This window comes from Acipenser ruthenus, chromosome 9, assembly GCF_902713425.1.
Source record: "Acipenser ruthenus chromosome 9, fAciRut3.2 maternal haplotype, whole genome shotgun sequence".
Taxonomy (NCBI): Eukaryota; Metazoa; Chordata; class Actinopteri; order Acipenseriformes; family Acipenseridae; genus Acipenser; species Acipenser ruthenus.
The window spans coordinates 1,801,234-1,815,125 of record NC_081197.1 but is presented as its reverse complement, the minus strand read 5'-3'; the positions used below and the strand labels follow the sequence as shown (position 1 = coordinate 1,815,125).

The following is a 13,892-nucleotide window of genomic DNA, read 5'->3' as shown; positions in this document are numbered from 1 at the left end:
GTATAATCAATACTGCCCGATAATTACAATCTCCGACTGGCCAATAACTATTAATCCATGTGGGGGTTTGAATTAGAATTTTCTGCAGGGCTGTCATTTATACTGAACAATTAGGCTTTCGTTTATTATCTTCTGTTGGGCATATAACTTGTATTGCATTCTCCAGTTGGCTTGTTTATTTTACAAGTGCTCACTGAGCTTGATAGAGCTCCCTCCTGTGGTCAGGTCGGGGGGGGGGTCCGCCGCTGTTCCCTGCTTATCCACGTGGATCAGTCGCCCTGCCATTGTGTACAGGGTCCTGGCAGGAGAGATTGAACAGACGGATTTAATCATGCCAGATTCGAAACAATCCGTCTGAATCCTGAGCCCATAGACTTCATTACTAGTCCAGGTTTAAAGATGAGGATAGAGACCTAGACATGGAGTGTACACTAGATTAATTACACTAGATTAGTTACAGCCAACAATAGGAAGCTCAAAACTGAAGCACTGCTGTCACTTCCCTCCGAAGATCAATGCTAACCATTACCAACCGCAGTTTACACCCTGTCCCTGCGTTCTTCCACCAGCTATGTAATCTCTGGATGATCGTTTGCCTTTCAACAAACATATTCTTTCTTCTGAAGTCGTGTATAAAAGTACATTTCTCGAAATGGGTCATCAGAAAACCCATGGGTTTTGTAAGCTTTCCCAGTTCTGAAACAATGCTGAAGACTGCACTGTGCAGTCAATGCTCTAATTTAGGAACTGCATTTATTTTGCATGGATTTTAGATGAAATAGTGAATGTGTACAGTGCTAGTGTAATTACATTATTAATTAATTACACTGCACTGTTACACATTAAAACACAGCCTACCTACTGTACCTTTCTCATGGCAGCTTCTCCAATGGCGATCTTTCAGAGGGCAAGACAAGTGAATGTTTTACATGTAGGCTACCTCGTTATCAAAGAGCACTTCACTGCATGAATACAGACATTGTGTGACATTGGTGAGGTGGAAAGGTCATTTAGAACGAAGCGGCAAGACCCCAGAAGGACTTTGTGTTACAGAGCAGCTCGGCAGAGGAATGAAAAACCACAGCTTTCTTAACCAGCCTGTTCTTCAGTCAAAGTTCAGCTGGCACACCACAGTGTAACCCTTAGCCTCTGGATGTAAGGAATGTTCCACGTTATATTCTGTGTGGTATTTCTTACATTGCAAGGGGGGGACAGGTTAATGGCTGCTCTCGGTACCCGCTGCAGAGAGAAGACATTGGAGAGCTCTGTAAGGGTGCTTTTAACTTCTCTGGGTTTAAAAAGGTGAGTCTTAACAAGAATACAGATACATTATCTGAGATAACTGTGATATTACATACCCGTACCAAGTTGCCCTTTAAGAGAGGTGGAGGGAATGTATTTGCTATGCAAGGTTTGACTCCACAGTGATCAGGGGAGCAGTGAAAACGATGCTGAGGTCGTATTTGAACATGTTCTATCTAGAAGCTGCTATTTCAATCTAGTTAGTATTAACAGGGAGTGCAAGCACACTATTACTGCTATTGATTATTGTAAAACAAAGCTCAATACAGTGCTACCTTTAAATTTATTATTACAAACCCAGTAATAACAGCATAGCGGAGTCAACATATACAACACAAGAGCATTAACACCCTGCTACAGCTATGGCTTGTCAGTAAAACCATGTTAGTTATACACTATGTACAGTACTGGTACCAACACTGTACGCTGTGTTTACTTTTCCCCCCATTGTTTTAGATTTCAGGTTTTGGTAGTTATAATAAAGTAATCGGATATAATTCTGTCTTAAATACCATAATTAACTGGCAGTAATTCAGGGTACATTCAGTGCTTATAGTGGTGCTATTTTAAAGTGTATGCTTATTCATGATTCATTCATTCATGTTGTTATTGTTAGGGTTAGGTCAGAGTTATGGCTTGACTTCATTTCAATTCAATAGTAAATCAATCATGTGTTTATATAGAATGATGTTTCAATTACAGACACTTATTTTAAAGTGTTTAACATGCTTTGACAGCAACTTGTATTCAATCACATGTTAAAAGGGTTCTGCTCAGTAATTCATTTCATAAATGGGTGTTTCAAGCGGTCAAAACATTTTATAAAACATATTATCAAGCCTATAGGAACTGCTGGCACGCTGGCAAAGCTTTGCATGGGTGCTCACGGGATGTCATTTCAGGGATCCCTGGGGTGTGTTTAAATAAGTACTTTAAAGACAAAATGGATAAATAACAAGCTTTCTGTATTTTGTTAATTGTTGCATTTCTCAGTCCTGTGCTTTACTATGCATGCAATTCCATTTTCTCTCACTTTTTCTTTGTATAAAATGTGAACAACAGCACAAGTCCTTGAGGTCTGGAGTCCTCTGTGTTTTATAGACATCATTAAATAATTAAGTGATGACGATCTGGAAGGAGATAAAATATGATTTCAATTAATTAATTGAATGCACAGAATGCACAGACCAGCATTGTGCACCCCTGGTGTACTCTATACACAGTGTGTCTGTATATTCAGCAATGTGCATTTAGATTAAAACGTATATAATGCTAATGTATAATATTTCAACAATAATGCAAATTAAATTGGAAATTGTCCTCTGTTTTTATGTAAGAAATAAAGATATTTATTTTTACATGTCTTTACCCATTCAAATGAAATGCTGATAAATGAAAGAAATGTACAATGCATGATGTTATTCTTCTTTTTCTTATTGTTAAGATGCCTGTTTGTTTGATTGTGTGATAGGGATTACAGAACACACTGTGAGAAAATCTGCTCTGTGCTGCACTGGTTAACAGAAAGAAAAAAAATCTTTCTATCATGGATGACAGGAGCCTGGCTCCAGTCCACGGCTGACGAAAGCTGCTTAACCCCCTTGGTTGTCATGGAGACTAGCTAGAGCAGCAGCGAGGCTGCCAGTGAGAACATCAGCATCTGCGGGGGTCTGCAGGAAGAAAACAGACAGGAGCAGCAAAACACACAGCAGACATGGACTCGCATTGTGAGTGCAGCGAGCCTCCTCTCTCCGAGCAGCAGCAGCAGCAGCCCTCTGGAAAGATTAACAAAGCTGCTTTCAAACTGTTTGGGAAGAGGAAATCGGGCAGTGCCATCCCCAGCATCTTTGGGGTGAAGAGCAAAGGGGAGGGGAAGAGCTCTGGGCAAACGAGGCTCGCAAGGAGCAAGACCCACGATGGGTTAGCCGAGGTTGTGTTAGAAGGCAGCAAGAAGGAGGACTGCTCCAGCAGCGAGCAGCTGAACGCTGCTTTGTTCGCAAAGACGGACGGCAGCCTGGCAGTGACAGCCAGCGGATCCGTGACCAAGTCGCTCAGCTTCTTCTCCGTCCTCAAGAAGAACGGCCGAGGGGAGAACTCTGAGCCCAGGGCTGGCAACAGACAAAAGAAAGGGCTGAAGGGGCTCTTTAGCAGCATGCGCTGGCACAAAAAGGAGAAGAACTTCAAAGAGGAGAAAGGAGGGGAGGCATCGGACGCTCAGCCAGGGGTCATTCAGCCAGCCTCCCTCAATGCCAGCTTGGAGTTTATCAAGGAAGAGGTTCGGCAGTTGCCCCAGTCAGAGCCTGAGCTCAGCACAGAGCAGGCTGCACAGGAATTGCCAGTTGTGGGACCCTCTGAAGAGCCGAAAGCTTCAGTGTTAGAGGAGCCTGAAGCAGCAGCAGCAGCAGCGGATTGTGCAAGCCCTCTCCCTGAGTTATATAACCATGTAAACAAGCAGGAGGAAGCTGCTGCTGAGCATAATGAGGGCCAGAGCCAAGGGGAAATGGGTGTCACCAAGGAAGAGGGCCCTGGGGATACCATGGCAGCCGAAATCTCAGGGGCGACCCAACCCCCTGAGCCTGAATGCAGCAGCAGCAGCTCCCCGGAAAGCGCGCCTCTCTCTTTTGGTATTCCCACCACCACCATCACCCCCCCCGAACCGTCTGCTGCCGACCCGCCCTCGGAGCAATCCATCGACCGCATCTGCTCCATGTTCGCGGACGTGACGTCCCTCAAGAGCTTCGACTCACTGACTGGCTGCGGGGATATCATCGCCGACCACGAGGAAGAAGTGGGCAACGGGAACAGGAACGGGAATGGGAATGGGAATGCTGGAGGGAGTGTGGAGAAGCACCCACCGACGCTGGGGAAGATGAGGGTCTTTCCCAAAAAGAACCAGAGCGGTAGCGTGGTAGCCTACCAAGGGGGTGGGGAGGAGATGGCCAGCCCTGATGAAGTAGACGAGACCGATCTGCAGGGGTTCTGGGATATGCTGCCCCAGACTGAGGAACTCCAGAGCCAGCCAAAAGAGGAGGCTGTCCAGGAGACCTCAACGAAGGCCGTTGAAGAGAAGGTGCTGAAAGAGACAGCCCCTCTGGGCAAGATCCTGGGACTCAGCAAGATTCCTGTAAGCGGCACCAGCAGGGGAGTCAGGAGCAACAAAGGAGGGGAGGAAAGCAGAGAGAAGGACCACCAGGAGAGCGTCCCCAACAGCGATGAGGGATACTGGGATTCCACTACCCCGGGCCAGGAGGAGGAGAGTGGCAGCAGCAGCTTCGCGCCCAAGGAGAGCATCCCTCGGGACAGCTGCAGTGGAGACGCACTCTACGACCTCTACGTGGACCCGGATGAGAGCCTTGCCGGCGTGGTCTCTTCAGATGAAGAGACGTCCCCCATGTCCACGTCCGAGCCTAAGCTGGCCCCCTCCTCCTCCTCCTCCTCCGAGACCACCTTCCGCTCACTCAAGGGCAGCGCCAGCCTCCCCAGGGACTCGAAGATCCCCATCAGCATCAAACAGATCCCTTCCCACTCCGCCAGCCATGGGGCGCTGGTCCCCAGCCTCACGCCAACCGCGCAGCAGCCGCCAGCAAAGCCCGAGCCGCCCAGAACAAAGATCCCCGTCCCCAGGGTGATTGTGAGGAGGACCGGCAACAAGACTCTGGGAGGCTCTGCAGGGAAGCACCTCGCCTACCAGGACCACTTTAAAAAGTAGCTTGCTCTGTGTTGAAAGGGCCGATATCAATGGAGAACAGTTTGTAGATGTAATGTGAAAAGGCATACATCATCAAAGGCAGAATACAAAAGAGATGTTCAGAGCTCTACTCCAAAATCCTGTTATGGTATAAATAAAAAATATTTTTTACTTCATTTGCTTCAGTTTCTTGCAAGACAAAAAAATATATATTTTTCTCTTTTCAAGCTTAAAGTAGACCGCAAAATATGATGTTGTGCCAGTGAACTTTCTATCAGGAATGATGTCTCCTTTGATTCCCCATATGCCTTTACACAATGCAAAATAACAGGAAGAACCACAGCAAAAAAAGTGCCAAGAATTACGAAAAAAAAAAAAGTTACTGCACGTGCCGTTCATTAACTGCTCCGGTCGTTGCTGGCAAAGGAAAATACAATCAAAGTTGAACATTTTTGGAGACTAACATTTCAAAGGATATCCGGATGGGATCGTTCAGATAGTTTATGATTTCAATGGAACATCAGGGAATCCCCCCAAAAAAAATAATGGTAAAAAAGTATAATGTTGCTTCTGTGGGATTTCTGTCTTTTAAAACTACATGACAAAAGAGAAGCCTTCTTTTTGGATGTATAAAGTGGAAGTAGCTCCTGTACACTATGCTTGGAGGTTCAAAAACAGGCAAGGACTACAGACTCTCAACATAAACATCTGCTCAACAGAGATTATAGAACCGGGATCAGAGAACATTACCCACATAAAGACACGTTCAAATCCTCCTAATATGAAACGGCATTCGCTAGGATACTTTTTAATCTTTGTTACACCCTTTTTGTAGACATTCCTGGTTTTCTCCGTGGACGAAACCCCACAGCGGAGCTCGTTTCTACTGGATTCTTTCAAAAACCAGGGGATTACTGTGCAAAGCACTCGGCTCACGCGCTGTAAACTATCAGGAAATGTGCAGAACCACAGTATTATACCTGCCACTGAATGTGTATAGCAGACTGCATACAGCCATTAAACACCCTCATTGGGTTTTTTTTCCAGGCTCCCAGGATTGGTATATCCTTCATGCCTTGTGCTTTGGGAGTATTTCATCTGTTGCTTAAATCCTGTGCCAGCTAAGCTAATGGTAAGACAGCCTCTTGGACTTTGCAAATGCGACAAAAGAGATGAGAGAAGGTGTTTGACTTTAACACTATGTGTTGCTTGTAATGCTTAGTTGTTGTGCACACTACTAACATATCCCTTAGGCAAAGGTTTGACTCGAAAGTCTTATTTGATACCACACTAGCTGTAGGGAGAGATCTAGAATCACGTTTGCATCTAGAATCGTTCGGTGTGCATCTTTCCCCTTTCCACTAGTTTGTGTTTACTAGACCTTAGCTTTAGAACACACACACACTGTGTGAGGCCACCTGTGTCCGTGCTTAATCTTTTACAGTCACTCATTTAAAAAGCAGCTTCTGCTCTTTCAATACAGGTGTATAGAAAATGGATTTGCTGTACTTTTGACTTGTAATACTTTCAAAGGCTGCTGATAATACCGGCAGATGTATTGTACATTTTAATATCCCATGGTACACAGAAATATATACAGTATATTTATATATTTTCATATCCGTACGGAAGTGGTTTACAGAGATATGTTTTGTTTGTAGTTTGTAGTATAGCTGAGAAAGGGAAACTTGCAGCCTTCTTTTAAGTCTCTTTTCTTCTCAGCTTCTCATTGTGTAAAAGGCGTTACATAGCCCAGTGCTTTGTGTGCCTGTATGGCATTAGTGCCATATTTCAAGGCGCTATTCAATCAAAGACATCGCATGCGGCTGTATTAGCAAAAGAGCTGTGTTAAAAACCGCTCAATGTAAAATAAAAGATACATTACACACATATGGAATTACTTTATTTCGTTATAAAAATCCCTTTGTGAAATAAAAATGATAAGCCTTTTTTTAATGTGATTCTCTCCTAACTCAACCCACTGTAATGGAAATGTAAGCCTCGTTAGATTCCTATTAGAGGCAGAATACTCTAAGACTTTTCCCCAGGTAGTCTCAGTCCTTATCATCTCCCCAGCTGATGCACCCCCCGGGAAACGCTGTGCCCTTCATTAGGTTTTCTCTTGTCTTATAATTGAGGGGGAGCCACCTAATCACAAGAACACTGCTTTATTGTTCTGTTCCAATTATTTTTATTAAAATTTTCCAAAATTATCATTTATGATTGATGACAAAATGTGCAAAACAACCGAAGTGTCATTAGCACCTATTTCTTTCAGAAAGGAGGAAAGCATCCATTGGTGTTTCCAAAACTAGAAATGAACCGCACTCAGGAATTGAATTCAAGGGCTCCTAACACTTCTAGCAACGATAACACTTTCTTTCTAGCTTTGTAAGGGGAACAGGATTTTTTACCTCTTTCCAGAAAAAAAGTGTGAATGATGCTAAAAGCGTGAATGATGCTTTAGGGGTCATTTGTGGAATTCCCCTCAGTGGTTATGCATTTCCTTTTTTGTTTTTTTTACATTCAATTTGTACTTCCAAAAATATTCTCAATCTTTAATTGGTCTACGTCGATTTACAGAAAGTCCCTAAAGATAATGAAGAGATGTTTTTGACTGAAATGATAATTATAGTGAAAGCTGTCGGAGTGTTTCATCAAGGCTGTTCTTTTCAAATTCGGTGCAGCATCTACTCATAAAACACAGGAACACCTGGTGTACTGAATGTTCAAACTAGTTTAAGGTAGATGTTTGCAGTTTGTTAGCCCGCTAGGGGGCTGTGGGAACCAAATCTAATGGCTGAGAATGGAACGGTGCTAAGCCTCTAGAACTCTAGGTGTAGAATGTTCTCCTCTTTAGTTCTGAGTACAAGATGGAACTACCTGTACTTCCCCATCATTAAGGAAGCTAACTGCCTTGAGGAAACAGGACTTCTGTGAACCAGTGACCTTTGCTGTGTGTGTGTGTGTGTGGGTGTGAGTGTGTCTGCGCATGTGTGTGTCTGTGAGTGTGTGTGTGTGTGTGTGTCTGCGCGTGTGTGTGTCTGTGTGTGTGTGAGTGTGTCTGCGCATGTGTGTGTTTGTGAGTGTGTGTGTGTCTGTGTGTGTGTGTGTGTGTGTTTGTGTGTGTGTGTGTGTGTGTGTGTGTGTGTGTATGGAGGAAGGGGTTGGAGCCAGTGTAAGCAGCTGTTGCTAATAGCTCAAAGCAGGGCAAGGGGATAAAGAGGATGATTACCAGCCATGAGTAGTAATACATTAAACAGTGATTTTAGAGTAATTACAACAAGACCAACAAAGCCGTGCTCAGCAGGCCCGCTGGGGCGGTGGTCTCATGCAAATGTTCCAGTGAGTTTCAGACACAGGCCTTTGAGAATAAAGCACCCTGAGTTTCAATATCAGAGCACCTGTAAAATAAAATGAAACACGAAGCTGTGTTTCCTGTTCACACCGCCTCCCCTGACTCAGCACTTGCCATGGCGCTCTCAAGGCAGCAAAGACCAGTGTGCTGTAGCTGTGAAGAGAAGCGGGGTTAACGGTAAACATGTTTCTGCTGCTGACCCAGATATACTGTGTTTAAGAATAATAAAACACTCTGCATGATACAAAAAAAAAAGGGTTTCAAAGTTAACTGCTGCTTCGTTATGCTTCACAAACCTTTCTACCACCGGGGCTCCTGTATATCGTTCTGAGCTGCGGGTTGCACTTTCAATTATACATTCCCCTGCTTTTCCCTTCTCTTCCACACATTGCCCTGCATTCACTCCCCACAGCAGAGCTGCTGACTTGAGCCCTGAGCTTCGTTTCTGAAAGGCTGTAGTGTTTTCAATGCTTTGTTACAATGTGATGGGCTTCCTGAAAGAATCAGGGGGAGCTGTTCTTTATGTGCATTGTCTCCTTGTACTAAACGTGCAGAACTGGGAAGAACGCAGCGGCCTTAAATCATTTAAACCTGCAGTTATACCTCCTTTCAAACCTGTTTTGTTCAGGAGCTAAGTCTCCTGTAACGCTGCTGTTGTGTGGAATATTGCTTATCAATGTCACGAATGGCTGAACACTCTACAGATGCTATACAATATTCACAAGCAGTGCTCTGAATCTCTCCTGAGAGGGAGAGGGAGTCACGTGTCACCAGCTCTCCCAGTGCCATGTGCACTCTGCTGTCTCTCCCCCAGAAGGGCTGCTGGCAATATCCTCCACAAACGCTGTTCGAAAGAAAAATAATAACCTTGTGCTTTAGCAGCACGTCACCCTTCTTGAGAGAGGAGAGCTGCCAGCAAGCTGCTGGTCTTGTGCTGTTTGTATTCCAGCCTGCTGTTATGGATTCTGTTAGATAACACTGAGTGGCTCTGTGTGGGTTCAGGGGACAGCATAGGAACGCCAGTGTAAGTGAGGTGTCCTGAGGTTCTGAAGGACGGAATTATAAATTGAGGTCTAGAAAGGTCACGACCCTGAAGAGAATGCTAATTATAATTGGAGGGTGGGGGTGACTCTGGATTACTTTCCATTCAGGTTTTATGGTCGTTGTTCTTTTTATGAGTGGTTTATTTCTTGATATTTTAAAATAAAAAAAACCTTCAATAAATGTTGCTGAGAGAATATCAGTAGCTTATGCCAATAGAAAACAATGGTGAGACGGAGGGCTCGCTGGATGCAGTGTGGAAGAGAGGGAAAGGAATGTGTGAACAGACAGTATGGAATATGTGTGCAGAATCAGTGTCGTCCTCTTGCTATTGCATGAAGACTAGACTCTAATACAATAAGGGGAGGAGACCCACAACAAGGCAGTCTTCTCACTCTTAGAAAAGGTCACCACATTCAATTAGCACTGTAATTTCTGCCATGCTTTCCCATGGGTATACGATGCATTTATCATCAATTACCATGGTTATTAATCTGCTTTACCATACCTCTGTGCTTTACAATGCTTACCTATGCTTTACTTTCACTGTGCTTTATTACACTTTGCAACGCTTTTACTAAGGGAAACTTTTATAAGGGTTAGTTTACCATGCTTTGTTTTTCAATATGCTTTACCATACCTCTCTGTGCTTTACAATGCTTACCTGTGATTCACCATGCTTTCACTGTGCTTTATTACACTTTGCAATGCTTTTTCTATGGGAAACTTTTATAAGGGTTAGTTTACCATGCTTTGTTTTTCAATATGCTTTACCATACCTCTCTGTGCTTTACAATGCTTACCTGTGATTCACCATGCTTCCACTGTGCTTTATTACACTTTGCAATGCTTTTTCTATGGGAAACTTGTAAGGGTTAGTTTACCATGCTTTGTTTTTAAATATGCTTTACAAGGCTTTACCATGCTTTCACTGTGCTGTGCTTTTACTGTGGGAAACTTTTATAAGAGCTGTTTTTGGATCACAAAAGGGCATGTGAGGTCATGTGTGGAGAGATGCACAATAGCTGTGCAAGCAATGCAAAGGACAGAGAGAACTGTTCAAGAGGGAAGATGTGTGGCATCTAATACTGTGTTTCCAGGCTCTCCAAAATGCAAGGTCAGTGCATTAGTGCAGTGGAGGGAGGGAGGGAGAGCGGAGGAAACGGCGAATGGGACAGGACCAGGAATAGATGGTAGAGGTATCTGGGACAGCAGACGGGCAGGCGGTCATGGTTAATCATTCATGTAGAGAGAAGCAATGAGAGATGGAGGGCGCTCTGAACAGGCAGGTGTAGCACAGACTACTGTCAAGTTAAGTGCTTTCTTTTTGCCTTTAAAACATATTATTTATTTATTTTATAATAAGACAACTTTGAGGTATGAATACATGAGTAGTTGTATTCCTTTCAGTTGCTTCAGCCAGACACCACACTTGCACAATGCCAGTAGACAGAGGAACAATATCTCTTTAATGGAAATAACAAAGCAATTCCACAGTGGTATCAAATGTGTGCTCCTTAAAAATGTGAGTTAGCATGCAGGCCCAACTTCAGAAGTAGATTATAATCAATGTACAGTGTAACTGAACACTCTGTGCAGCTCAATCTGAATGTGAGCCCCGAGTGTCATGTGATTCACATCTTAGGTTTCCATGGTTACCTCAGTAGGTCAGCCAATCACATCTCGTGGGCTCCGACAGACAGAATAAAAAGGGGCAGGTTTGGTCTGCCTTGGGCAGTGCTTGAATTATACAAGGCAATTAGCTGCTGTGTGTTCAGTTTGAACCTCTGCTGCTCAAATCTGTGTGCTGTTTATGGCCAGAAGAGAAATGAGGCTGACATTGACAGCTCAGAAAACCTGCAGAGTGGACCAAACCAGAGAGACGTCACAGTCAAGGAGTGACAACAGTGGGGCCAGTTTCTTGCAATTCGAGTCATTTTTACATCACTGATAAAAATACAACAGTCCTGGTTTGCCTTGTTTATTCATATGCTTTACCATGCATTTGCTGTGCTTTATTACACTTTGCCCTGCTTTTACTTTGAGAAACATTAATAAGGGATGCATTCTTACACAAACAGTCTAGGTTAGACGTTAATGCATTAGCAGCTGGACCACCAGTAAGATACCAACAAATCTCAATCAATCAATCTTTATTTTATATAGCGCCTTTCATAGTGGACCACCATCACAAAGCGCTTAAACGTAAACGTGTGTTCCAGTTCCCAGTTAGGTCAACCAGTATGCAGTTTGTGCAGTGAATTTTAAGCAGGCAAAGTTTACAACATTTGCTTGTCGTTATTAAATTGACAAACACGTAGTCTGGTGCTGTGAGAATGTGTTTCTTGTCCTTGTCTATGGCTTGGCAGTCCTCTTCCTTTATGATGTGGATGGGAGTTGGCCCCAGCTGAGCTGAACTGGAGAAATCCCATACTTGCACTCGTAGCTGAACTAAGATTCATGAAGTTGTATAGACAGACTGTGCCATCTGTTCCAAATCCAATTACACCGAGGGGTCAGTATACGTATGGGGAGTGGGGTGAGGAGGGGCGTTACAATGAGAAATAAAAAAAGAACTAAATACAGAACTAAATACATGAATACCATGTTATCCTAGAGTTCCTTTACTGGAGATGCCAACTAAAATAGTCAAATAAAACCTTAGCTACAAGCTGAATGGGTACTATTGACTAGTGATAATGTACTGTGTCTGTGAACTGAAGATGGCTGTTGTGGGTTGAAACAGTCTTGTCTCTATCCACTAGGCAATCCTCAATTTGCTGTATGTATTAATTTTAATTGACACATGCTGAAAAGTCTGATTAAAGTCTTAAAGTCTTTTAAGAAAAGTCTTTTAAAATAATAGGACAGTTACACTTTTTGACCACCAGGTGGCGTTAGGCATCATACCGAGTATCAAAGCTGCACAGTACCACCTTCTTCAGGACAGACATGGTTGTAACCACCATATTTACATCCACATGTGGACAAGCCATCTGTGTATCCTGGCCACAAGAAACAAAGCATGATTAATGCATCACGTTTGTATTGTAACTCCAAATGGATCTGACACTCACTTCACACTGGAATGGATAGCAATAGGGTAGCTCTGTTACTGCCACAAAATCAAACTCTAATCACTGTCTACAGTATCATTGTGTAAATTTTTTTCCTGTAATGTGATTTTTATGAAAAAAGAAACAAAGTATTTTATTTGTAATTTATTCCATTGCTTTGTGTGATCAGCTCTACTGCATGTTGAAACTCGTGAGTCACCATGCTAACGAATGTAAAGGACTGAGGCGTGCTGCGCTGGAGGTCTCAAACTGCACACATGCATTGTTCCTTTTCAGTGTAATGCTTAATGTGACTAATAAAAATGTCTTCTGGTTGTTGCTATGTGTAAGTGTCTCGTTTATCTACTAGTTATTTGTCATTTGTAAAGGTTCGGGTTAGGATTTAAAGGGGTTAGGTTAGGGTTATAGTGTGCAAAAAGATGTACACATGAAGTACATTGTAACTATACATAATAACATTGTACCTGTGTGTAATTACACATGTATTTAACAAGTAACTACTGTGTAAATACACAATAATTTGAGGCACTTCATGTAAAGTGTTACCATACATATATGCTTTGACTGAGTGGCAGTTGTATACAGTGTATTGTTTTTTAATGTACCGTATCAAAACTAACAGCACAATATAAGCCAGTATTCCCATTAGCAGTAAAAGGCAGACTGCATAAGCATTACCCATTGGTGCATTCCTAGTTTGTTTTTACTGATTGGTTTCAAGGGCAGTTAATAGCAGTTACACATCAATACGTTTGTGAACGGATTTCGAACCCGCTAACAACAGCTAATGGTTCTTCTATAAGACACATGACCTCCTCTATATCAACAAGACCACCAAGGTCGTCACCTTGCTATCGGGGTGAAACCGGGACAGGCGATCAGCCATTGAGGTGAAGCTACTGTAACTTTGCATTTTTAGTTTGCACTGAGTGGGTTCTGTGATCAAAATGCACCATTTTCTAAAAGCAAAAGTGTGAATTTATAACCCAAATATCAGAAAGAAGATATACTGTACATTTTTCACAGAGCCTGTTATTGCTAGCCATCATGTCAATATTGTCACTTGTGCAAGTAAAGCCATCTCCTGCTAGACTGATGAACCAACATGAAAAGCTGCAATAAAAGCAATTGCTTTCCAAACTAAGCCCAAACCCCCTGATGACTAGGATCAGGATTTAATCTTGAGATGAGCCTTGTTGGAGCCCCCCCCCCCCCCCCCCCCCCCCAAAGCTGGCTATAGCGCTATACCACAGCCAGTCAAATCCTGGATGCAGAATTAATCACATTGTTGAAAGTGAAGCCCTGACTGTGGTGATGCCCAGCTGCACTCTATTGAATTCAGCTCAATCTGGAAACCACTCTGTCTCTCGTTGGGTCAAGAGTCATAGAGGGGATTAAAGCATTATTCCAGTTTCTATTGCATTTT

At 43.2% G+C, this 13,892-nt stretch overlaps 1 protein-coding gene across 1 annotated transcript; it reads left to right on the top strand.

Moving 5' to 3' along the window:
* The first annotated feature begins 2,948 nt into the window (after positions 1-2,948).
* Positions 2,949-12,784, top strand: LOC117405420 (APC membrane recruitment protein 2-like). The gene has a single exon (XM_034008470.3). It carries the CDS (start codon positions 3,017-3,019, stop codon positions 5,009-5,011), a length of 1,995 nt encoding a protein of 664 aa, XP_033864361.3. The 5' UTR covers positions 2,949-3,016; the 3' UTR covers positions 5,012-12,784.
* Positions 12,785-13,892: the final 1,108 nt, after the last annotated feature.